General features: G+C 44.0%; 1 protein-coding gene and 1 long non-coding RNA gene across 23 annotated transcripts in view; one reads left to right on the top strand and one right to left on the bottom strand.

Annotated features, from left to right (window-relative positions):
- LOC110398713 overlaps positions 1–9008 on the bottom strand; it is a 37969-nt gene extending 28961 nt beyond the window's left edge. For both annotated transcript variants that reach the window (XR_002438570.1, XR_002438571.1), the window contains exon 1: positions 8877–9008. This is a non-coding gene — a long non-coding RNA (uncharacterized LOC110398713). The remainder of the gene's footprint in view (positions 1–8876) is intronic.
- On the top strand, positions 723–23616 carry ST3GAL5 (ST3 beta-galactoside alpha-2,3-sialyltransferase 5). 21 transcript variants are annotated; one of them, XM_021396599.1, is made up of 8 exons: positions 1104–1223; positions 2028–2288; positions 11951–12062; positions 13279–13393; positions 15724–16067; positions 17365–17551; positions 19538–19696; positions 20916–23616. In XM_021396599.1, exons 3-8 carry the CDS (start codon positions 11953–11955, stop codon positions 21177–21179), a joined length of 1179 nt encoding a protein of 392 aa, XP_021252274.1. In that variant the 5' UTR covers positions 1104–1223; positions 2028–2288; positions 11951–11952; the 3' UTR covers positions 21180–23616. The 21 variants fall into 21 exon arrangements, with proteins under 21 accessions (XP_021252271.1, XP_021252270.1, XP_021252282.1 ...); XM_021396609.1 differs by having other exon boundaries at positions 11951–12072; XM_021396596.1 differs by lacking the exons at positions 1104–1223; positions 2028–2288 and adding an exon at positions 723–813.

The following is a 24870-nucleotide window of genomic DNA, read 5'->3' as shown; positions in this document are numbered from 1 at the left end:
TCTTGAACACTTCCAGTGATGGTGACTCCATCACCTCCCTGGGCAGCCTGTGCCAATGCATCACCACTCTTTCTGAGAAGAAATGTTTCCTAATATCCATCCTGAACCTCTCCTGGTGCAAATTAAGGCCATTCCCTCTCGTCCTATCACTGTTACCTGGGAGAAGAGGCCAACCCCCATTTTGCTCCCACCTCCTTTCAGGAAGTTGCAGAGAGCAGTATCGTCTCCCCTGAGCCTCCTCTTCTGCAGACTGAATCATCCCAGCTCCCTCAGCTGCTCCCCGTCAGACTTGTGCTCCAGACCCCTCACAGCTCCACTGCCCTGCTCAGGACACACTCCAGGGCCTCCATTCCTTTCTTGCAGAGGGGGAGCCAAAACTGAACTCAGTAAATTATTTCCGTGTTGCTTCTGCTTTGCAGCAATCCTTGATATTAGGGGCTAATTTTCAGACACCACAGCAGTAAGTATGATATCAAGAAGACACACTCCTAGCTAACGCAATCCGTAATGGCCTCATCTATTTTCTCACTTAATCAGCTCTCGCCTGCAGCTGCTGCACAGGCTATTTAGCTTTGCTCCAGTGTTGTGTTTTTCGTTTTTTTTTTTTTTTTCCCCAGCCCATTTATTTTCTTTCCTTGTGGCTCAGGGTGTTACTCAGAGTGCTATGGAAACGCCAGAAGGGGCTGTGAGGGCGCTCCTCCCCTCCTGCAAGCTGAGCGCTCCTTTGCATGCGCGCAATGTACCGAGGGCCACTACATCAGGTGTATTGTCATGGCTTATCGGAAAGAAAAGGTCCTCAGCAGCTGTGGGAAGGTCCGAAATATATACATATTGGGTTTTTTTGTTTGTTTGTTTGTTTGTTTTTGCAGAAAGAATGAAAAATGTGCAATTTAGGCTAGGGGGAAAAGAAAGAAAAGAGACGGACGGGTGGGCCGGCGGGCCCGCACCCCGCGGAGAGGCGCTCCCCTCAGGGCGCAGGGCGGCGGGCTCCCCTTGCGGAGGGCGCCGGGTTCCCTCGGCTCCGCAGCGCGCCCCTCAGCGCGCAGGCCCCGCCGCCGCCTGTCACCTCCGCCCGCCCCTCCGCCATTGGCTGCGCTCCGCCACGTGCCGCGGCGCTGCCCCCGCCGCCCCCGCCGGCTCCCGCGGAGCCGTTACCTGCGGCGGGGCCGCCCGCCTGCCCGCCCCGATGCGGAGGCGAAGTGTCCGGGCCGAGCCCAGCGCAGGTAGAGTCCAGCGGAGGGCCGGGCTCGGGGAGGCCGCTGCGGGCGGGTACGGGCGCGGGGGGAGGCGGCGGTATGGGGCAGCGGGGCTGGGTTTGGTGAGGGGAATTTTTTGCGTTTTATTTTTTTCCCGAGGGCTGAGGGAGCGAGGGGGCTTTGCCCTCAGTGGTGCCCGCACCGCCGGGACGTGGCAGCCGCCTTCTCCCCTCCCCCGGTGCGTATCCCGGGCGATAGAGGCGAACCAGGAATGGCTTTAGCGCTGCTGCCGCTGCCAAAATCTTCCCATCTCCTGCGCTGCTCAGGGAGGGCGAGTTTTGGTGCCTCGATGGGTTGTGTCGTTCTGTTTTGGTGGACAAGGTCAAAATACAAGGGTGGTGGAGGGGAGAGGTTTGTTTGACAGCTGTCGGTAGTGATGGAAATGGATGGGAAATGTCCATCGTGCGGCTTTCAGGTTGGATACGAGGAAAGAGTTCTTATGCAAAAGAGCGGTGATGCACCGGCTGCCCAGGGAGTGGTGTGGTCGCTGTCCCCGGAGGGCTTCAAGAACCGTGGAGATGTGGCACGGAGGGATGTGGACAGTGGGCATGGTGGGGGTGGGCTGGGGTCGGACTGGGTCATCTCAGAGGTCTTTTCCGACCTTAACGATTCCACATGTCTATGATAAAATCAGTGGTAAATAGCTACCCCCTGGCTGGTTTTGCCATAACTCTGAATGTTAACATTCAGAGGTGCGTATCTTTTTGTTCTGAAGACAACTGGTTGAGATAAATGCTCTTATGTGAATGTATATTTATGTGTCTCTACTAGATGTGTATTTTTAAGTCTGCCTTATGCTGGATCTGGTCAGACGCGGCTCCTGATATCATGGAATCATAGAACTTCCTGAGTTGGAAGGGACCCTGAGGATCAAGTCCAACTCCTTGTTTAGACATGGTGCTCCAGTTCCCTCTATGCCAAGTGGTGCTCCATCCATTTTGCTGCAGCCGGGTTGCTGTCTCCTATCTCCCTTCCACTTCAAGCCCCAGGAAACATCTGGTCACTGCTGAGCGCATGGAGTTTCGTTGGAAGGTCAGAATGCAGCTGAAGAGTGCAAGGGCTTGGTGCGTTGGCAGCTTCCTTTGGACAATGAGGAATGGGTTTTCCTTGGCTTTGGTTTCCTGGGTTGTTCAGGGAAGCGATGCCCTTCCTTCCTCCCATGGGTTGCTACTAAATCAGCCCAACAGTTGATAGACAAATAGGGACAGGATGTAAGAAAATGACATGCGAGAGCAGAAACTTCCTTTCAGCGAGGAAAGAGGGCTACAGATGTTTAATTTGTGTTGTTTTACGTGTGTCTCTGACAGCTGTGGAAAGGGCCGTTTGGTGCTAAGCTCACTGCGGAGTTGCGGGAGTTGGAGAGCTGGTGGTTTTGCTGAAGTAGGAAATGGTAGAAAGCTTCAGAAGGTCTTGTGCTTTGGTAAAGGTGAAGTTATTGAGAGAGGCTCAACCAAAACTTCAAATTTGTCGTGGAGTAGTTTTCAAAGGACAAGTGAGTCTGGACAAATCTTACTCAAACCCAGGAGGTTAAAGTGCCTGCAGAGGGTGCATCAGATGCTTTGGGGCTGCACAGCGGTGATTCAGATGAAGGACTTCTCAACGGCAAGTCTCCCCATTGCAGACAACTCTCTCATAAGGTCATCAATGAATTATTAAGGATTTTCTTAAAACTTGTGTCAGTTTCCATTGCTTCTATGGGAAGGCTGTTTCTTTGCTGCTCAGGCATCTTTTGCTCTTAGTCCGTATTTATTCATGACCATTGTGCGCTAAGGTTCTCCTTTTGTTTGTTTGCTTTCGTCTTTGGTGTTTAAATGCGTGGTATGTCTAAGAACAAACTCACAACCTGTTTGGTGAACGAAACAAGTCTAGCTCTCTGCGGGAGCAGCCCTTCATTCACCATCCCAACAGTTCACCCTGTCCTGAAGCCTTGACTTCAGAAGTTAGCCACTGAAATTGATTGTAGCACCATTCTTTGCAATATTGCAATTAATGTTAAGCCTTTCCTCATGGACGCTTCTGGCATTGGCTCTTCTGCTTGTATAGGCTCAAGTGTGACTTTTGCCATGGTCTCTTGGAGTGTTAGATGATACAGTGGTAAAAATGCTGCTGTGCCATTAACATTGTTCCATAATTACCAGTTGTTCCGTGCTATTCTGCTGCATAATTCAGTTGTAATATGAAACATCTTGGCTGTGTAAGTCTGCTGGCATGTTTCCTTAGCCCAGTAAAGATGAATGCTATGCCCTGTCTTTTCGAACCATTTCCTTAGGGGTGATTTATTCTTCAAAATTCCCATGTAAGGGGAAAGATTTCATTTGTTTTGGCTTCTTTGCAAGGGCTCAGAAATGCCTCCCGCTTGTGCAACATGAACTTACCCAGCTTGTGGTGGGTGCAGTGCTGATATACTGTGCTTTCTTCCTCCTCCCCTGGCAGCTGCAGCTCTTCTGCAGAGCAGCGCTTCTGCATCTGCACGAATTGTGGTTCAGAGAGAAGGTGCTGTGGAGAGGAGCACGTGAGATGTGCATAGGAAGGCCTTCCAAGCGCAGCTTGGTGCGCTTGCTCCGGTTCTTCGTGCACGTTTGCCTGCTTCAGCTGATACCCAGTGGCTGACCTCGAGTTCTGAATGCTGCTTCCTACACAAGTAACCCATAAAAAGGAGGGTTCATTTTCAAGAAAGAAGTCTAACTCTTTAATACGATGCTTTTTACAACGGCAGTGCTTTGGCTCACCTGTTGATTCTTGCTTGGCTGGAATCCTGACCTTCTGTGGCATGTTTGGAAGCCAGAAAAATTCCAAATTCAGGTATCGTTTTCTTCTATCACAAGGCATTGGTTGCCCTCCTAGGTGTCGGAAGGGCGTCTTGTTGATAATTCTTGTGTTTATCTCTTAGAGATGTTTGCTGGTCCTCAGTGTGGAGCACTTGAGAGAAGTTTCATAGCAAAGCTTAGAAAAGTTTGGAAGGTTTGATTAAGGCAGAGAGTGCCAAGGTAGGAGTCAGATGTGGAAGGTGAGCCCCGTTTTGAACACTGAATCATCATTCAGAACCAGTCGTTCTCTTACAACATGATTTTAGCAGGAACTGTTAATGTTCAAAAAGCTTCCTGGAAGGAAGCATTCCTTCAGGACGTGTCACACTCTCAATATTTCTAATTATGGCAATAATTGCACCAGATTTGGGCTGGAACAAATTGTTATATGCTGGATCAGGATGACCCAAGGTTATGAGAAAATTGTAGCCTAGCTACGTATATCCTTCCTTGAGGGAAAGACTGGGCAAATGGACACAATTATAACAAGGTTATTAATTACTTCATGAGTTAATTGGTCACTGATGTTGTAGTAAGGATGTGGGGTTCGCCATTGAGTGGTCAGAAGAAATGAAAGTAGGGCACTATATGGCGTGGAGAGAAAACTGGCTACATCTCTGAGTTGCAGTTGCTTCTTGCTGGTTTTCGTGGCTTCAACCAAAATAACTTTTGCCTGCAAACCTGCCGGTGCCTTTGAGAGCATCTTGCTAGCTGCTCTGATGGTTCCACGGACTCCTCCTTTCAGCATTACACACTCTCATTTTCTGAGAAGACTAATCTTGACCAAATGAATTGCAGGTTGTACAAGGTACATTGGTTTTTACATCTTATTGTCTGATTAAAAAGCCTTACCAGTTACAGTTCATTTTGTGAGACGCACTATAATGCGATTAAATGTCCTGTTGTGGGGGCTGATAACCATATTACAGGCTAAACTTTTTGCCATCAAGGAAGTATTGTTTCTGCTGCCTTTATTAAATCAGCTGAAGCAGCAGACTCTACTGTTGGTCAGGAGAAGCATCTCTGTCAGGTGCTTGTTTTTCTTTCAATAGTAGTAGCTACTAAACAGATAAATCCAGAGAAGTTTTATCCTACATCTGTGTTAAAGTACCAACTTCACTGTGGGTAAAGTGGCTACAGAGGAAATAATTGACAAAAGTCTCTTAATTTTTAACTTTAGTTGCAGGTTCTTTTCTTCCCTATTGAAAAGCAGCAGTCTAATCTGTACCAGCTCCTAGGCTGCCTGTCATGTTTCATGACCATTTCTGCTAAGAAGATGATCAAAGAATTATTTGAAGATAAACGCCCAATGCTGCTGTAACCCAACAGTTCCATTCTTCTGCACCTCCCTGATAAGCCTGCCTCAAATCTTAAATATCTCAGGAATTTCTCCCCATGCTTCTAGTTTTCAGGGATCATTGCTGTGTGCCACTGAGGGAAAGTGTTAGAGAATGTTTCAGTTTGTGTTACAGAATGAGATTTCCTAGTGGGAGCAGTTCCTTCGGAATAAACTGTTTCTTCTCCTTTCCCACTCTTTCCTGTATATTTTGTTACTCTAGTCGAGTGGGCCCATTCAGCTAAAAGGATTTTTACTTTCACTGTGTAGGTCTGAGATCCAATTTCAACATCTGGGCAGTTTTTCAGTTGGCTTTTCAGTTGGTCCTTAAAATCCGTGTTTAAAATCTGGCGTGGAAGTCAGGATTCAGCGCAGCAGAAGTGTTGGAAAGGAAGACAGCCCTTCACTGCGGTGCAGTTTTTGAGTGTCTCTTGCTGGAGAGTGCTCATATGTTGTTCCAAGCCGGTTGTTTGTCTAATAACAGGTTCTTGAAATTCATGTGAGAGTTTATTTCAAAACTGGTTTTGTTTTTAGGAAAGACCCCATGATTTGGATGGATGAGAATGCTTCTGCTTCACTGTGGTTCTAAGGTGACAGTTTGACCACACAGCGTTTGCAGCTGCTGAGTCCTCCCTGTGTAGTGAGTTGCACAACTAGCTATCTTTAGCTCCAATGTCTTTATGCTTTGTATTACTCTTTTTTTCTCTCCCTGAATATTGGAAAGGGGCTTCATCCACCGTTGATTAAACTAAATCATTGTTTAGTATGATTTCTTTAAAATGGAACAGAGATTATTTGCAAAATTCTTGCCTTATGGTTTAATCTTTCCAGTTAAGAGAGAGTGAAGTCTGAAAGTGTAGGAAGGATCTGAAGGCATCGTGGATTGGTTTGGGAGACTTGGAAGAGAGAGCACCTTGAGCATAAATGCCAGCGTCTCGTAGCAGGGAGCAGCAGGTTTTGAGGATGTGGAGTGGGATTGTGGGAGTTTTATACAGATTTCTGAATTGGGTTCTTCATGAATCTGTTACCTCCTTTTCTTTTTAAATTCTTCTCCCTCTGAGAGGCTGTGTTTAACAGGTGCAGACCACAAGAACTACCACCTAGTCAACCATTTCCACCTTTTTGTAGTTGTTTCCATCTTTGCACTTGTAATCTGTGATCTCTATGGTTTTCAGTACTGCAGAAGCAAGTAAAATTCAACTATAAATTTTAACCCATCTAATTCTCCCTTTGTTACCCAGCTTAATAACATCCAGTTAAAGCATTGCTCTTCATCATAAAGCTTTCAAGATGGATATAGTATCATCAATTTGGTCAGTAATGACAACAAAATATGTAGCCTTTCTCATGGGCAAAACTTTGGCAGGTGCTCACGGTGTGGTTGGAGTTGTTGCTTAATTTTTGTCATTTGCTTTCTTGAAGGAAAGTGATTTGGAAATCTGATTTGGAGGAGGGGGCATGGAAGGAGCACGTGCTTTGTGGTAGTATCGCCATCTGTTTCACTGCCTGTTCAAGCTCTATTGCTCTTACCTAGTAATTACTTGATAAAGGTGTGTCTTTCAGTTTTCAGTCGCCATGGACTTTATACTGCAAGCTTCCTGATCATTCCCTGTGAGCTTCGAGAGCTGTGTAGTGCCCTATGATCTTGAGATGGCCTGTCTCCTGGCTGTTCCTACCGCTTCCCAGCATGCTGCCAGAGAGAGCGGTAGTTGGTTTTCTCAGCTCCTAGTAGCTTCAGATGTGGTTGATGTTGTGCTAGATGCCATATAGCTATAGGACAGAAGGCAGCTCTTGTCCTGGCTTGCCTAGGGCAGCTTCCCTGGGGGTTCAGGTGAGACTGGGTTGGGCTCCGTCACGCTGTGGAGTCCCTTCCAGTTCTGTACATTTTCTTGTCCACGTGCAGGTATTGATACTGAGATTGGGTAGACGCATTCCTTCATGAACAGAGTTGCCTCCTAGCAGTAACTCTGTGACTTCAGTTCTTGCCTGTACAGAGACACTTGTTTTGCCACAGTAGCTGCCATCATAATAATGCCAAGCTCAGCCCTAGAGGCTGCTAACTACAGCCGTGGTGCACGGGGAGCCTGGAGTGTCCTTGAATTGACAGAGTGAGGGAGGTAAGTGGAAACAACACCTCCTGCGTGGGGTTGTAGCTCCGGTCCTGAATGAGAGCATGGTGATGGATGGAGGAATGTCTCCTCCTGCACTTCCCTGCAGGCTGCTCTGGTTCTGCCTCCATGGGTAGCGTGGCTAGTAGCGCTGAAACAACGGGCTGACAGCCCTTGTCTTTGCTTGTGGGTTTATCCGGGTGCTGTACATAATTTCTCAGGGTGTGGCAGTGCTCATGCAACAACTTGACACGTGCTGAGCTTTGTTTCTTGGCATCCCCACAGAAAAAGGCTCAGAAGTTCCAAAGACTTAAATTAATTGCTTCTGAACTACTCTAAGTGATGAAATCTTGTCTGCTTAAGAATAACAGGGAGACAAATGTGAATTACGGTGAAAAGAATAACACCACAAAAAGCTTTGGAGTGCATTCGTGCCGATGGCCAATTCAGCTTTCACAGCAGCTTTACAGAGATTGCTTAAGTTCAGTAGATGAATAGCAAATTTAGGTCCCCGGAGTCCTCGCTAATTACACCACAATGAGTAGCTATAGAAATATCAGTGCAGACTGTGATTGTAATACAGCATTACTACTGAGACGTCTTTTGTACGCAAATTGGGACATTTGTGTTTATGACTCTCGCAGCAACCCATAGCCCTGCTCCTTTCTGCGAGGGCACCGTGGTGACTGTATGCAACAACAAAACCTGCGTCTACGCAGCGTGCTGTAGGCACAGCTCGTCATCTGTGCTCGGTTTTGTTGCTGCCACGGTTGTCTCTGAATTCAGACTTTTTTGGGAGCTCATGAGGACGCTGGGAGAGATGCCCTTCCAGGTGCTTGTTACTGCCTTGCCTCTGCCATTCCAGTGAGGGGGAGATGTTTATTGGCTCCGTTAAGAGTGCGGGATCGATGTCCAAGGGATTTTAAAAGAATTACTGCACTGGACTTATATGTGTCTGTGTATTTTCACTCAATCAGGATAGGAGTCATCTGAAGTAAACAGAGCTGATAAAAATCAGCCTGAAATAGCCTGTTACAAATGAAACGAGAACTGACATTATTTTAGACATTAGCAGGCGAAGTAAAAACATTGAGTATACTAAATAATAAGAGTTGGACTCAGAAAGAATGTGCTGAGCTGATGGATGCAATCCTGTTTTTCCACGTTCAGTAAGCTGGCTTGCTTTCTGCACGTCTAGGATGAGCGAAGCAACTGTTTGGGGATGGCTGGAATTTACGTTGCTTAGAGGCAGGGAAAACTTACTGCTCTAGAACCTGGTTATTTAAGGTTGCGTTCCTCGCTAATCCCCTTCTGTCCTCATCGCTCTCCTCCCCTTGGTTCCTTCCCTTTCAGATCTCTGCGGCCCTACCTTTGTTTTGAAAGGCTTCATGAAGAGCGCATCTTTTGTAGGATGGCTGTCTCCAGTTCTGTAGCTGGAAGTTCTCATCCGTGGAAGTTACTAAGAGCTTACTGTTTGCAGGCTGCTCTTTGATGGTTTATCCTGCAGAGGAGATTGGCCGCCTCGTTCAGTGCTGCAGGGTGACTGCAGTTGTTGCTGTTTGGCAATATAAAGTTTTATGTGTGTTGGGCAGGCTTTCACCAGCGAGCGTTTGCTGTCAAATTGCAGTGAAACCTGGGTCCTAGAATAGGACGGACTAATTGGCAAACAAATGAAAACCCGCTCTGAACAAAGCAAGGGCAGCAAGGTTCTTCCTCGTTCCCTTGTAATTCAAGCCATAAAACTTTATGGATCCGATTCAAACATGTACTCAGTGCGGAGCGTATTCTTTTGTAAATTTGGCCGATACCAGGGCCAGAACTCACAGTATCACTTGGTGAGTTACCGCAATAATTTCTTCATATCAGGATCCTCTGATACCTGCTTTGATAGTTGCCCTTTCATGCAGAAATGTCTCTGATCTAGGTTCCTATAGACGGCGATCAAATTACCTCTATATTGTTTACCTGAGAGATGATTATTACCTGCGTTGTCCTTTGGGGAAAGTTGCTGACGCTTATTTCCTGTCTTTCAATCAACCTTTTTTCTTCCTCAAAGAAAGGCTCTATTTTATCCTTTGCCCCAGGTTTGCATAGAGAGACGTGTGGAAGCGATAGATGCGATTATGGTTTTATTGTACTTTGCAACTTGGGCATGCACGGCGCTGGGTGATCGCATCCGTGCAGTAAAGCCGTCCGTATCAGGGAGTGATCCGCTTCCCTCTTGTCAAACACTGCCGAGTGCCCCTTGCTCGTGCTAGTCTGAGCCAGTCTCCGAGGTGACCTGGCTACGTGTACTCTCCGCAGTACGTGGAGCAATCCTGGACTTTGCACGTGTTCTGCGAGCCTCTCTTTATGTTCTCTGCTGTTCTCCGGTGCGCTCTGCTCGCATCGTGCTCTGTACGAGACCGCATCGGCCGGCCCCAGGAGCTGAGGCTGCTCCCAGGCACCATGATCTCCGTGTGATACCTGCCGCCTCTGAGACATGTGGGTTGAAAGGTACTGGGTCCCAAGCAGTGGTGAGGGGTTCTTAGTTGTCTTATCCGCACGGTGTGGCAGGAAGGATGTGTGTGTCGTGTCCTGGAGCACGAGGGGATCGTGCGGGTGCTGTCGGGGTGGTGCTGCACATCTCAAGGTAGAGCAGTTCAGCTCGGTGATCCATACTGCCTTTACATGATGGCTCTTGCAGCAAATTTTCCAGAAGCGTGCTAGATCTCTACCCGTGCAAACGTATTTGGTTTGCTGCAAGTCTTAGCTGAGAGCAAAGCTGACTTATAAATGTGGGTGACTGGGGCGGTGGCAGTATCAAAACCCATTTTTGCTCCTTGGTGCTATTCTTATTCAATAGTGTAGATGCAGCCAGTAAAGACAAGATATTGCTCTGAGCAAATGATGAGCTTGTAAGGCTTGGGAGGTTCCCTGTGACCTGCTGCACGTGTCCCGGCCGGTGGTATGGGAGCTTGAGGCTGGATTGGATTTCCAGCTTAACTGCTTGCGTTCCGGGGGACCTTGGCTGTTGCTTAGACCTTGAGTTTAGGTTTACCTTGTCCCACGACAAGCATAATGGCCTCTGTTTGTGCAGTGCTTTCAGACTTACTACAAGTGTTGAGTAAGGTATTGCTGCTTTGTTACAAAGAGCTACCGATGAGTGTGACATCTCAAGAGAGTCTGTGCAATTAATAAATACAGCCAGGTGAGTATTTGGAGGTTCTCGGGTGACTTGGTTGCTTTGATATTACTGTGTTTGAATTGAGTGGTAAAGATTTCTGCTGGCAAAAAAACACATCTTTTTTTTTTTTTTTTGCCTTAATGTTGTTCTGTGGGAGATGACAATATGGCTGCTTGCAGGTGGCACTGCAGTGTCATTTAACCGTTGCGTGCTCTTCAAAGGATAGAGGATGCTGGCATTGAGCTCTGCCTTGTTCCAGCTGTTCGTGGCTTCTGACCGCTGTGGCGGCACAAAGAGAAGGAGACTTTGGGTCATCTTCTGAATTAGGTATCCCAGAGATTTCCATGGGCTGCAATTTGAGAACTGGCGTGGGAGCCCCTCTGCCTCATCAGCTCCTTCGTCCTCATGTGTGAGAACATTGGTTGCTCAAATGGACAGTGGTTCAAAGAGGCAGTTTTTATTTTTATTTTTTTAAACTTTCTTGCACTAGTTCTTGGCAAGAGAGCAGGGAGGGCTGAGATGAAAGGGAACGAGTAGGGCTGAGCTCCTACGCTGCGGAGGACCGCGCTGTGCCTTCCGTGGTTTTGCGATCAAAGGGAGCGCTGAACATTCAGAACTGCAGCCTGCTGATAGAAGCTTGCGGGCCCTTGCAAACCGTCTCCTGCGAAGTGGCGAGATTGCATCTCGTTAGCTAATGATGAGTGACTTGCCCATCCGTGTGGGGGTGTTTTGACCTCCTGTTGGGCTCACAGCAGTCATGAGAGGGGAGCTGCTGCTGCTGCTGGGCACGGCAGCTGCTGCAGTGCTGGCAGCCTCCTGGCCGTGCTGCCCTGCAGGCAGAGCTTCTGTGTGTCCGTTCTGGCTCTTGCTGCTCTAACACTGTTCACCACGTTGCTGGGGCTGCAGTATACTGCAGTATGCTTCGGATGATGAGTGGATAAACAAGACGGTGTTTAGCCAGGATCAGGCAGAAGTGTTTGATAGTAACTGAGGTAGCTGCAATTATTAGACTTCAGGCTTGTGAAGAGTACAAAGAGCTATACATGGAAACATCTGTATGTTCTTAGAATCATTTCCTGTCAGTGCATCTGAAATGAGCGTACTCTTGATCGTAAGGCAGACAGGAGGGATTCAGTATTCCTGACATGATAATCATAGTAAGTAAGAATCACAGTCTTTGCTGGCAAACAAAGCAAGTCAGCAGTCATTCAGTGTCCTCTGAACGTTTTGTCCATTTGGAAAAAGTTGTGATAAAATGTTTTGTCTTCTTTTCACAGCAATGCTGAGTGACGATAACTCTGTAAAGCTGAAAAGTGATTGTTCGCCTCCTGTGCAATGGTATAAGATAGCTGCACATGAAGATGAGAAGACCAATCTGGTTTTTAAAAGGTACTCGCAAGTAAGTGTCTTTGCAATGGTAATATAGAGGCAGTTGCTCTCCCCTAGCTTGGGAAGTTACAAAAAGGATGCAGAAATCAAGGTATGGGATTGCCACAGGAGCTGAAGGGAGGGTTAAGCACACAGCTTCTGTCAGGGCACCTCGAGCACTCTGAAGAGCTCAGACTGCCTTGTAGTTTTAAACATTGTCCCTAGGCGTTGTGAGATTCCAGTACTTTGCTCACAAGTGCTTGCAGTCCTTTTGAGATACAGATAAGTACCAATGCCAAGTCTTGAGTCTTTTTTATTTTTCTTCCTGAAATCTTGGGCACCTGTACCAAATTTGTCTGAATGAGTTTCAAGAAGCACCGAACACTTAGGTTGTGTATTTTTGGAAACGAGTGTACAGACCTTAGGAAACCATAGGAAATAATTAAAATTTAAAATGAAAATCAATAATAAAGCTCAAACTATGTATCTGAACCACAATCTAACCAAATAAGGGTTTAATTTTTGCATGTTGGTTTAGGCACGAAATGAGCCAACAGTGGAGAGCAACAGTGAGATTCCATAGTAATGAGAAATGAGTAGATCAAAACTACAGATAGCTAATGTCAATCAGTTTTAAAGGGTTATATCCCCAAAACGTGCAAAAGGAAAAAAAGAAATAATTAAATTGGCCTTCTCAGTGTAAACCCGAGCATCTAAATTTTGCATTCTGGCCTGCCAGTGAGTTGAAGGTATTGCTTGTGAATGGTGACCATTAGCTGAAAACTTTGCAATTTGAGGTTTCCCTCCTTTTTTTAACTTGCATGAGAAGACGTATTTTAAAATAGTATTTCCTTTATGGCATGAAAAGAGAAGTAATTTCATGGTTTCTGTACGTGAGAAGTGTTTGACCCACCAGAGATGCATTTAAAATACATGAATGTGGGTGGAGAACTGCACAAAATCGAAGTGTCGGCATGCGATGGTTTTCTTATCAAAGCATCTGTATGTTTTCATACTTTCCTGCACATAGCTCTGAGGAATTGTGAAAGGTTGGAGGAACAAGGACATAGGTTTGTTGGTCTGAATCGAATGCAAATATTCATCTGAAGTTCTTCAGCTGTCTTAATTAAAAAAACAAGCAAAGAAAAAACCTCATTTAGCAGTTAGTGAATTGCTGGAAAAAGTGATTCCTTTTTACCCCGCTCCTAACCCCTGCATAAACCCGTTGGTCTTCTAGATTTCTTGCACTGTTTGTGTTTGGAGGGTGCTTCCTTTATATCCTCAAATTACATTTTTACCCTGAAGAATGTGACAGAACAAAAACACCGTATGTGGACTTCGATCGCGTAAAGGTTCGTACCTTGGGTTTTTCTGTTTTGTTTTTTTTTCACTTGGTTGAAACGAAGTGTTATTAATTGTCACAGTGAGGGTTATAAGGGTGATAGGATTGCTGCACATTGAGTTCTCTGGGTCAGTGCTGGAGCAGTGACCTGCATGCATGCCAGAAAGGCAGCTGCAGCCGGGCTTCCTGCATGGAGACCCAGAGCCCAGGCGAGGCCACAGCTCCTCAGCTGGCTCCATGCAACAGCAGGGACAGGGGGGCTGCAAGGAGACAGCCCAAATTTGCCAAGGAGAGAAGCTCTCTGCAAGCCTTCTGTTGGCACTCAGTTTCAGGGAGTGCTCTCCCCTGCTCCTCGCTGTTTCCCTTTCTGTGGCATCAGTGCCAACTCTCATGTTCTGAAAATGCGTGCAAATGAAAAATAAGTCACCCAGCCCCAACGCGTTAAACCAAAAGTTTATTTTTACTTAAGCCAGTTCCCCTATCTGCTTTACCTTGTAGATGCTCAAATGTTTTTGGATTTGTATGTCAAATGTGTAGGAGTGTGCAGCTCTTTATTTATGCATTTATTTATTAAAGATAGCAAATACTTCAAGTGCAGCGTTGCATGTGGCTTTTAAGCTCGTGTAACAGAGATCAGTAAAGGTTTTTTCTCAGTTCTTCCTGACATTTTTCTGCCTTTGCTACTTGACCTGCGTGCTCTTCATGATGCATTGCTTAGCTTGGGGTTGTTATGATTCTGTTTTTGAACGTCTCAGCCCGGAGACAATTTATATTTAGCAGAAGCCCTCAGCGTCACTGTCTGTGCATCCTTCCTTCTGCACCTCCCACCTTATTTAGTAGGTTTTTCTACAGGTTCACCTTGTGAATCTCTTTGCCTCCTCTTTGCTTCTCATTCGACTTATTTCTTTTCTTGGTAACGCGTTCCTGCTTCCAAACAACATCCATCTCAAGCCATGCAAGCCTGAACTTTATGCGGGCATGTACGTATTGCTGTCCCATGATTCGTTTTGTTTGTGCTAGATGCAGGAGGAGGAAATAATAATTGCATTTTTGTGTAGCTAGGTAGTAGCCAATTGCAAACAGTTTGGAGCAGCTGGTGATTGCTATTAGCTGGCAGCCTTAAAAATGAGGCTCTTCGGAAGATGCAGGTGCTGGTGAAGCGCAGTATGAAGTTGCTCCGTTGTGATGTGCCCGGAAAGAAGTGCATTGTTCACGCTTGGACTTGCAGAGGCTTTTGCAGCAGAGGTAGTTCTGTAGAGTAATCTCTTTTCAGAAAACACAGCAACACAAAAACCCCCGCAGACGATGCCCAGCTCACTTCCTGTGCCTGTCTTTGCGCACTTCCCTTTCCTTAGCAGTCCAGAAGGGGAACTGAGATAGCAACAGATCTGGATCTCTTTCTGACCGTGCCCCCCAGCTCCCCTAACTTTTGCTAACTGGGGTTTCATTGGTGGTGCTTGTTTTTGTGTTTGTTGGTTTAGTTTGAATTAGAGTGGATGAAAGATAAGCAGAGTTACATCAGGGAAGAGGGCATGCTAAAGGGTGTATTTTTTAAGTGATGAAAAACATTACCTCTGCTGTTTTTCTTCTACCTCGCTTCACATGCTAGCTTGCCAGTACAGAGTTTTGAAAACTATGCACGATTAACTTTTTTTTAATGAGACAGCTCCATCGTGGTTTATCTTGCAGCTTAAACTTTCTGTGAAACTTGGTGCCACGGTCCTTTTTATTTTGGTGATTTGCCTTTTGCAAGGAGACCAAAAACTCCCCCGCTTTGCATTCCTCTTCAGGTTGTGTTTTAGTCATTAGCAAAGCCACTTCAGCAGTACCTCTGGGAAGAAGTGCTGCTTCGTTTCGATCAGTTAAGCAAATCCAGCCTGCCGTTTGACAGAACTTTGAACCAGCTGGTGTCCCTCTGCTGAAAGCTTAGGACAGGCAGAATTCAGGTCACGCAGTTGAGCAGCGGAGTAGAATTCCTCTTGAAGTGTCAGAATTGCACGGGTGAGGGTAATTTTGCATTGCTTTTAGCAAGAATTCTCAAGCAGCTCTTAAGGAAGATCTCTCTTGAAGAAAGTATAGTTTTCACTAACCTCTTTACTGAGTTAATCTGTTCGTCGGAAAAACTCCAGATAGCTTCTGTCCAGTCATCTCATTCACTTGCAGGTTTTCACCCTGTGCTGCTTGTTATTTAGTGACTGCTTTAAAATGCCTTGTGTTCCCGTGTTAAAGTTCTTTTTCTGAAACTCTTTGCTGGTGGTCACCCTGTGGGTTGCATTAAGAGCTTTTCTCCCGTTCCTGAAGCTAGCGCTCCCGACTGAAACTGTGTATGTTTTCTTTCAGAGAGCACAACAGTATGCCCGTGCTGTGTTGCAAGAGCAGTGCCGACCTTCATATGTGAAAAAAGCAATGGGAAAGTTATTTGCAGAGAAATACAGCATGGACATACCTCCCTTTGTAGGAAAAAATATAGACGAAGATGAAGCTTTATTTAAATACGGACCTCCCTTTGGATTTCACAGGTTCTTTGATAAGCTTAAAAACCTTCTCGAACTCTTACCAGAGCACGATTTGCCGGAGGATTTGAAGTCAAAACACTGTAAGCGTTGTGTTGTTATTGGCAGTGGTGGAATTCTGTACGGATCAGAGCTAGGTCACTTACTGAATCAGTATGATATTGTTATAAGGTATGTATTTTTCTAGTTAAAGATTCAAACTACTTTACCTTATTAGCAAACGTGGTTTTTTGAGGAGAAAATGTCTCCAACTTCTTATGCAACATTTCAGACTGCTTCTGCAAGTGCTTTTGTGAAATGTGTTTGTGCATGGATAGAACTCCAAGTCTTAGGAGCAAAATACAAGATTTTGTGTTCTGTGTAATTATTTGTGGACTTCAGATAACAGAGACCATGGGCAGAACTGAGGTAGGAACCAGTGAGATCCTGGACAAATAGGCAATCTTGTCTTTATCCATGCATATATTTTAACTTTCTGAAGTAGCCTTTAGGACTCATTTGTGTCTGTTTGGTTGTTTGAAGTGGTTTTTTTAATCAACTGTTTAAAGCATAATAAAAATGAAGTAGTGTGTCAGTACACAGTTTGTTTACACACTGTACAGCATGCTTATATTTACAGGAACAGTGCATGGTTTCTACAGTTACCCATAGTTGCTAATGTCCAGGATATGACCTGTGTTCATGTCTTCTGAATGTTACTGTTTGAGCTCTTGTTTTTTGTATTTTGAGTCATGCAACATCACACATTACAAATGTGAATATGCTTGTATTGAAAGTAAGACTTCTTACAAAGGGGGGAGTTGGTGCAGTGAGTCAGTGTCTCTTGTGCAGAGGTGAGCAAATGTTGGCACGGAGAGGGCAGAGGATTTGCATTAAATGTGCTTTGAGGCTAGGGTTGGCAGCTTGAAGTTGACTTTACTGTTGATGAGGTAAAGGTGATAGGGGTTTTTACTATTCTGCAGAACTGACAGAGCTGGGTGATGCTGCTCTTACAAGCTTCTCAAATTCTGATGAGCTGGAGCGATGTGAGCCCACAGGATGTGCTACACTGACCTGTGTGGTAGACAAGGGATAATCTGAATGCCTTTTCTGTTTGTAATGCTCGTGTGTGTGTAAACAGTTGTGCAGGAAGCTGCCTGTGCGTTTCTCTCTTTTAAGATGGAGTTGGCACAACGCAAAGAATGTGAAATTCTGCAATGCTGGTTTAAGTTGCCTTTCTATTCAAGCTCTTCCTTTTGAAGTTTTGCACTTTTGCCAGATGCTCCAGAAATAGAACTGGCTTCTTCTCAAAGATAAGGAATGGAAGAGTGTGTGAAGTGAGGAACACAGAGATACTGAGAAAACACTGTACTCTGCTCTGTTAAGAACTCTGGGGGCCAAAGAAAAAAAAAAGAGTTCTTTGCTTAGCGTCTGATGTTTTAATGAGTCTGTACTTATTAACTACAGTTTCTATCTACATTTTGTATAGGTTAAATGATGCACCAGTTCAAGGATACACAGATCATGTCGGTAACAAAACTACTATAAGGATGACATACCCAGAAGGAGCTCCGCTTTCTGAACACGAGTATCCTCCTGCTAGTTTATTCGTGGCTGTCCTCTTTAAAAGTGTTGATTTCAATTGGCTTCAAGCAATGGTAAAAAATGAAACGCTGGTACGTACAGAGACAGCATCACGTAGCTGTGATTTTTGTTTGTTTTCTGTTTTCTAATGTTTAAGAAGTTAACAGATGCATTACTTCCTCATTTGTTATATTGGGGATCTTTTATGTAGCTTTGGTTTTGGTGGTTTTTCTTTTTTTAGCTGTCTCCTAGTTACAGTTGGTAACAGCACTCAGAGTCAAGCCTCATGCTGACAGTAACTTCTTTTTTTCCTGCAGATATTGGTAGATTACAGACACTAAGCTACGTGACATATTGAGTGTTTAATGAAGCAGAACTCATTTCACGTTAGATTTAAAGTGATGTGTTCAAGTCTGCAAAGCCTGAAGTAGAAATGAGATTTTTGGATGCCAGTCCCATTTTTTTTTTTTCTTACCACTGACATCTGTACAGATGCAATGAGCATACATGCAACTAATTGTATTGCAGTCATTAGTTCACATTTACGTGTGGTTCCTGAATTAAGAGGTCACTCATTTCTCACGAAACAAAGTGCACAAACCCCTAAAGGGCCAACAGGAAAGTTCCGTGTTTCCAGACTCTTTAAACCAGTCGTTTTTCACCTCTTTCAATTTGCAAGCAGTTCCTTTGCATAAGTAGAAACCCCCTAGCTAGGCTTTTCTGTCCACACATGGAAAACACAAGGTTTTTCTTTGTTTTTGGCTAGTTACTCAAAGTTTCCTTTTTAGTTCTGTGTGATATGTGCTAATATATATTTAATTTTCCAATGTGAAAGCATATGAGAGACCTGTGACTGTCTACTAGTGCTTTAGTGAGTGTGTGCAGGGATATTGCCTTGTTTTGAATACTCTAAGTATATTTTGTGGAGAGGAGATACTCTTGAATGTATGAATTTGTGCAATTTTCAGAACTTCTGCTGCCCAATTTTTCTTTTTTTTTAAGCAGGGACAGGACAGTGTTGGTCTCTCCTGTTGGTCCTGTTCTTTTCCCAAGCCTTTTCCCCCTCATTGTTCGCGTGCTATGGATGATTAAACAAAATGTATTTATGTTGAAAAGGAGCATAAGGGAATGTGGCTCTGCAGCAGTTTACATCAATTCAAGACCAGATTGCAGTGATTCTTCTCTGTCCCCGTGTCTGAGCATTCCCACTTTTTTCCTTGCTCTGCTGTTTTTGCTGTTACGGAGAGCCAGTTTTGGGAATTGGTCTGGAAACTGAATGTCTTTATTTATTGTTTCAAGGATTGAGCTTTCAGCTGGATCAGCCTTCTGTGCAGGCACTGGTACTCAGCGCACAGGCAGGAAGATGGGGCTGCAGCAAATGACATTGGATCGGTCTAAGCTGCTGTGGAGTTGCACCTTAGAGCAGAAAAGCCTGTTTAAAAAACTACAGATTTTGTAATTTCTTCATTGTTACACGTTGTTTGGAAGGATTTGTTAATTAGCCTGATCTGCTGCTGCTTTTTGCATCAGCATGCATCTGATTGTCTGCAAATGGCACAAGATCAGAATTGAGTTTGCTGAGTCTAATGTAAATCCTTGTCTGAAGTGGTACATCTATCACTGGTGGCTGCTGTCAAACAACAGCTGCTCACTTCAAAGCCTCAGCAATTGTTTTAAGACCAGGGCTTACTTCAAAATGCCGTGGTTAATGTTTGTAGAAAACTGATTCCCTTTCTCATTTCTTCAAATACTGCTGCTGCCCAGTTGTGCTGGGGAGGGTCCAAAGCTCCTGGAGGAGGTGGTGGATATGCTGACTGATTAAACACACAGTGCAGTCAAACAGAATAAGCAGACTTTCCTCCTGCTGCCCTCTCTGCCATTCCAAACACTTTGAAGGTTTTCTCTCTACTAGGTCAGCCATTTGAGCAGTGTACTGGTATTCCTGAGCCATCTGAGCTGTAACCTGTTTCCTGAATTTCTCTTCTATATAGGGGATGACTTCTGTAACTCTCATCGGATACACTTCATAGTGCCACGGGTTCTGTTGAGCTAACTATTTATTGATTTATTTCTCCTAGTCTCTGTGGATACGACTTTTCTTTTGGAAGGAAGTTGCTAAGAAAATTCCTTTTACATCAAAACAATTTCGGATTCTCAATCCAGTCATTGTTAAAGAGACAGCCCTGGACATCCTAGAGTTCCCCAAACCTCGATCAATATTCTGGGGTTGGGATAAGGTAAGAAGTTTCATTTTAGGAGAAAGAAACTGTGTAAAGGACTAAAATAAGAAACTGATAAAGGTTCTTTCAGTGTTGTTTTATGCAGTGCCAGGGCTGGTACGAAGGAATGAGGAAACAAACTCTCTCTCAGAAGACTTGTATTTTCTTCATTTGTGTAAAATCAAATGAGGGTTTCAGTTTACTTTTTTTTAGGTAAGGTATTGTGCCTGCGATGAGAGGAGATGGCCTGTTGAACAAAGCATTCAGATACAGTGAGACATGAGTTCATTCCAGTGCAGTGTGTTCACTCATGCATCATTGTGACTAGTGTTGAATATTCAAAGTGTACACCTGACTCAGCTGTGTGCTAACAGCAGCACTGTTAAGTTGAGCCAGAGGTCAGCTATGGGCAGGTATGTCTCCAGCTGTGGGAAAAGCAGAGAGAGTATGGAAACAGGAGAAGTATAAAGCAGATTCCCACTGGCAGGTTCTTCCCACTGTGGGAGTTCCTATGTGCATGCCTTCATGCTCAGTAGCAGCTGATGGGTGTATCCTCCCTCAGTAACCTTAGCTTTAGCAATTGTGTGGAGTGATGAATCACCTGATTTAATTAAACACCGCGTTTTCGTTAGATTTTAATTATTTGTCAAATTGTGTCAGTAGTTCTCTTGAGCTATGAGAAGAACCGAATAACCATTGCCTTTTTACGTTGCGTGAGAGCAGTTATTGCTAACGTATCGCAGAGATGTTTTGAAAGATCTTCAGAACTCAAAATATTCCTTTAAACAAACAATGTAATATATTAGGATACAAGTAGACTGTGTATGATTTGGTATACTCACCTTCTTCAACTGTTGTTCAGTGAGAAGTAGTTTTCTAAGTATACTGTTAGAGTGCTTCTTGTCCAAGGGTTCACTTGCAGTTAAAATACATAGTAATAGGGCATCCTGCCCTCAGTTCACAGGAAAAAATGTAGTGTCAAAAGCCAAAATTCTTGTGAAGGGCAAATACTCAAGTTGTATTAATATTGGGCCTGAAATTTCTAGTTTTACTGGATCCTTGAACTGAAGTTTTAATTGATTGATTTAATTTTTGACTGACTTAATTTTTTAGCGAGGAAATAGGCAAATCCATTAAATATCGTAAAGCGTTGTAAAACTGCCAAAAAGAGAGTATCTAAAGCCGTTTGAATTCAACAGACTTCTTCTTGTTGGATTTTTTTTTTTCCCCTTCTTAGAACGTACCCACAATTGGGGTCATGGCAGTTGTTCTGGCCACACATTTGTGTGATGAAGTAAGCATCGCAGGATTTGGGTATGACCTCGACCAGCCCAGCACACCTTTGCACTATTACAACAACCTCTGCATGGCTGCCATGAACAGACAAACGATGCACAATGTGACAGGTGAAACAAAATTACTGCAAAAACTGGTCAAAGAAAAAGTTGTTAAAGACCTCACTGGTGGAATACATTGTGAATTCTGCAACAAAGACAGCTAGTGATTGAAGTGCAGCATGGTTTGGATTTGTTAAATTCCCAGAAGTTTTGTTGGAACAACCTTTAGAGCGTGTGTAAAATGGACTTGGAATCTCTGCTGTCTTAATTTTTTTTTTTTTCATGTCAAGTTCAATTTGTCGGACTTTTAAATTTATTTTGGGATCAGATTTTACTTTGCACGTTTTTGTGGATAACTGTAAATACAACTCGGAGTTGAAAGAGATCCATTTAAAATATTTAACCTTTTAAGTTGTCAGAAGAAAAGCAGAGATCCTGTTTTCATGTGTATATGGTACGCACAATGCTAGCCAGAGTTGTCTAACAGCGTAGAAGATTCATGTTCCATTGAACGACTGTCTTTGTGGATCCAGTTCCTGGTGTATGACTCCTTTTCATGCGTGCCGTGAAAAGAAAGGCGTGTGCTTCTCAAGTCTCACTTCTCACAACTTGGCCATTGTGTTTCTCCCTCAAATATTTATATAATTTTGTTTTTGCGCTAATATTTTTTTGGAGGAGGAATGTGGGAGTGGAGGTGAAGGAAAAGGAACTGTTGTGGCAGCAACTGACGAGTAAGTACTTCAGTGTCCACACTTGGTGTTAGAATCCTTGATGCCATCATGCATTGGGTTAGAGTCCTGCTTTTTCATGAGGCACCTTTGGACCCCAGGGCATGTTGTAAAATCACGTTAACCAGTAGGAGGCTGTCGCCTGAACCTGGTCCTTCCTTCAGACCATTCCTGCAGACCCAGGTGAATGTTTCTAAGTAGTTGATTTGCAGCAGAGTTCAGCTACTCCAGGTAAAGAAGTGGCATTAATACAGAATCTGTCCTCTTCATTTCTAGAGTGATTTGAGAATCGCTCGGTCTATCAAACATTGGTTTGTGTAAACCTTCTGTTTAGCAATAATGGAATCTATGACTAGGCTGAAATTTATCTTGGTTTACTTTACGATCCTTTAGTAATTAATTACAGCTATTGTTACGTTAAGGGTTATCCTCGATGTAAACTGTTATGAACTCTAGTGTTGACTGTTTAAATTGAAGGGAGAGGTTGAATTATCCCGGATAAGCTTTAAGTCAGCAACTGGCTGAGTGTGTAGAAGAAAACCACAAGATCATACTGAGAAAGTATATGACCTAGTAAGAAGATAAATGTTTGCTGAAAGCAGCATGCTTCTTGAAAAACAAAACCCCAACCTATATGGACATATGCTATTGTGACTGGAAGTCAGTGCATTGCAAAGAAACTGGACTGCACAGCCCTGCAAGCAGGTTTACTTGTTAGTTTTGGTACTAGTAGAGTAGTTGGTAGGACTGTTTGCACTGAGTGTTGCTACTCAACCTACAGCATGTGAAAAATGCTTTTTGGGGGGAGGCTTGTTAGCAAATTGATTGATGGTTGGCCTCGGAACATTGCTTAGAGTCATAGGCTCTCCACATCATGAACATTCCCACTTTTTCTTTTTTAAATATTTTTGTTATGGGCTAAGGTAAACACAGTATGGAGTTTCAAATATTCCAATACCTAATGAGGGAAACTGAGATTATAGTAGTTGTGGATTTTTTTTTTTTATTTAGTTATTTTTTTCCCCGGAGAGGAGATCTAATGAATGATAATGTTGAAACACAGGAGCAGCGGCCAGATTCTGGGTGTTACACAAAAAGGCAATAAAACATCACGTGATCATAAAACCTAGTTCTGAAAAAGAAGTTGCAGACCTTCCCTTTCCTTAGTCCCATGTGTGTCTTTGAAAGCCAGTGGTGGATGAGAAGGAAATATCAAAATCAGATTCTCGTCTCTGGCACTGTTTGTGTTCATAGCAATAATGTTAATCTAACTTTTCCTCCTCGAAACACGTTAATTTTTGTACTAGCAATAAATTTCTAGTTTGTTTTCCTGTAAGTATAATAATGATATTGTTTAATTTAAAAAATATTTCATGTTTGAAGAGTTTTATACAGATGGTCTTTTAGTTAATATATTGAAACGCGCTAATTATTTTCGCTCGGTATTTAAGCTAGAAACAGAGTACCTTAATTTCATTTGCTCTTAGTGAAATTGCAGAGTTCAGAACGTGTGCATTGGGAGGATGTCCTGAATACACCAGAAGTACGTGTTTCAGAGCACTTGATCCCTTACCACTTTGCTTTAATCAGTACATTGAAAAAGAATCAGTTGATTAATGTAAATGCCAGTAGCTTTTTGGAGATGTTGTATTTATTGTCAGATTCTTAAATTATGTTGATGTGGGGTTAGGCTTTTTTGTTTTGTTTTGTTTTTTCCCACCAGTTTTGTAGCTTGTGATAAAACATTGGTCTGTGTTGTAGTGTGTGTATGGCGTTGGGTATTCCTTCATGGGCTCGACCATACGTCAAATGGCAGCAGAGTTCAGGTTGCAAAAAAAGCAATAAACTGATGAAACCACTTTCTATTTATCAATCTGTCTCACAGTTTGCAATTTGTTCTGCCTCGTTTATTGAGGATGTGGCGTGTTCTGTGGATCCAGTTGAAAGTTTCGGTGTCATCCCATAGTTTCAAGTCTTTCCTCCCTTGACTTTAGAGTGGTTGCATGTACTCGTGTCATTGTGCTGTAATCCTCCAGGTGAGTTAAATAGAAATCCTCCACATTAGGACTGAACAATTCTGAAAGCGTTCTGAAGATATTTAACATCTGTGAAGCCTTTTTTTTTCCCCCCTTCCAGTATGTTCAGAATTCCACGTCCTTCTAGAGAATTGCCAAGACATGAGCACCATGCTTATTTTGGCTAGGCCCTATTTGTTCAAAGACATGCTGGGAACTTTGCATTGCTGAGTGTGAATTCATGGTGCTCTTTCAAGTGTGTATGAATCCTGCTGCACCCAGAAGGTGGAGACAAAACGTCAGCTTGGGAAAACCCCGTGGGTAAAGTTAGAGTTCACTTGTTACCATCCCATGAATGTGAGCCAGAGCTGCACGAAGAGACGCAGCCACTTGGCTGCAGAGTGAGGTGGAGCTGAAGGGGATGGTTTCAATCCGTGCTCGCTGAGCAGTTGCCATCAGAACTGGATTCTGAGCACGCGGGGCTGCATGCTTGCTTTTATACAAATAACCTGATTGAACAGCCCCTACATCCTGCCCTCCGAAATCTGCCTTTTTCTCTTACCTTTCCTAATCTCAAATATACCTGAGATGATGGTATTCCCCACAGTATGCATCCTAACAACGTTAGTTGTTGTGCTCTGAAATGAAGGCTGTTCATTTCCTGGAAAGGAACCTGTGTTTTAAAAACAAAAAGGACAGCAAAATCCTCCCTGCTGGGGCTGAGGTAATTACTAGCTCTAGCAGACCTGGAGGTAAGTGCTTGTATGTAAACCATTTCTGGACCAGGCCATTTGTCACTTCAGGCACCTGGATTTGAGGACAAAAGAGGAATATCTTTGCCCCTGTGTGAAGTGCAGCCTCTTTGTCCTGCAGCCTTCTGCTCAAACTCCACCTTCATTCCTTACACCTCTCAGTATAAAGTGTATCGTACCTATGTGCTAAGGGCAATGTGACTTTTTTTTAATTACCAAAGAATATGATAGATGCCCTGCTTCAAGCAGGACAGTGGAGCATTGTAGGGGACGTGATACGAGTTCCTCTGCAAGCTGGAGTTCAAACTTTATCCCGTGTGAATTACTTGCAAGGTCACAACACCTTTATGGCAGCTCTGA

This window comes from Numida meleagris, chromosome 4 (genome assembly GCF_002078875.1).
Source record: "Numida meleagris isolate 19003 breed g44 Domestic line chromosome 4, NumMel1.0, whole genome shotgun sequence".
Taxonomy (NCBI): Eukaryota; Metazoa; Chordata; class Aves; order Galliformes; family Numididae; genus Numida; species Numida meleagris.
This window is presented reverse-complemented; position numbering and strand designations above follow the sequence as displayed.

What these genes read in the sequence shown, in the direction of transcription:
- ST3GAL5 (XM_021396595.1), top strand. Translation starts at nt 875, where the DNA reads ATGAAAAATGTGCAATTTAGGCTAGGGGGAAAAGAAAGAAAAGAGACG. An exon ending in ACCAATCTGGTTTTTAAAAG is followed by an intron (nt 12,063 to 13,278) that starts GTACTCGCAAGT and finishes TTGGTCTTCTAG; the next exon opens with ATTTCTTGCACTGTTTGTGT. An exon ending in TGGACTTCGATCGCGTAAAG is followed by an intron (nt 13,394 to 15,723) that starts GTTCGTACCTTG and finishes GTTTTCTTTCAG; the next exon opens with AGAGCACAACAGTATGCCCG.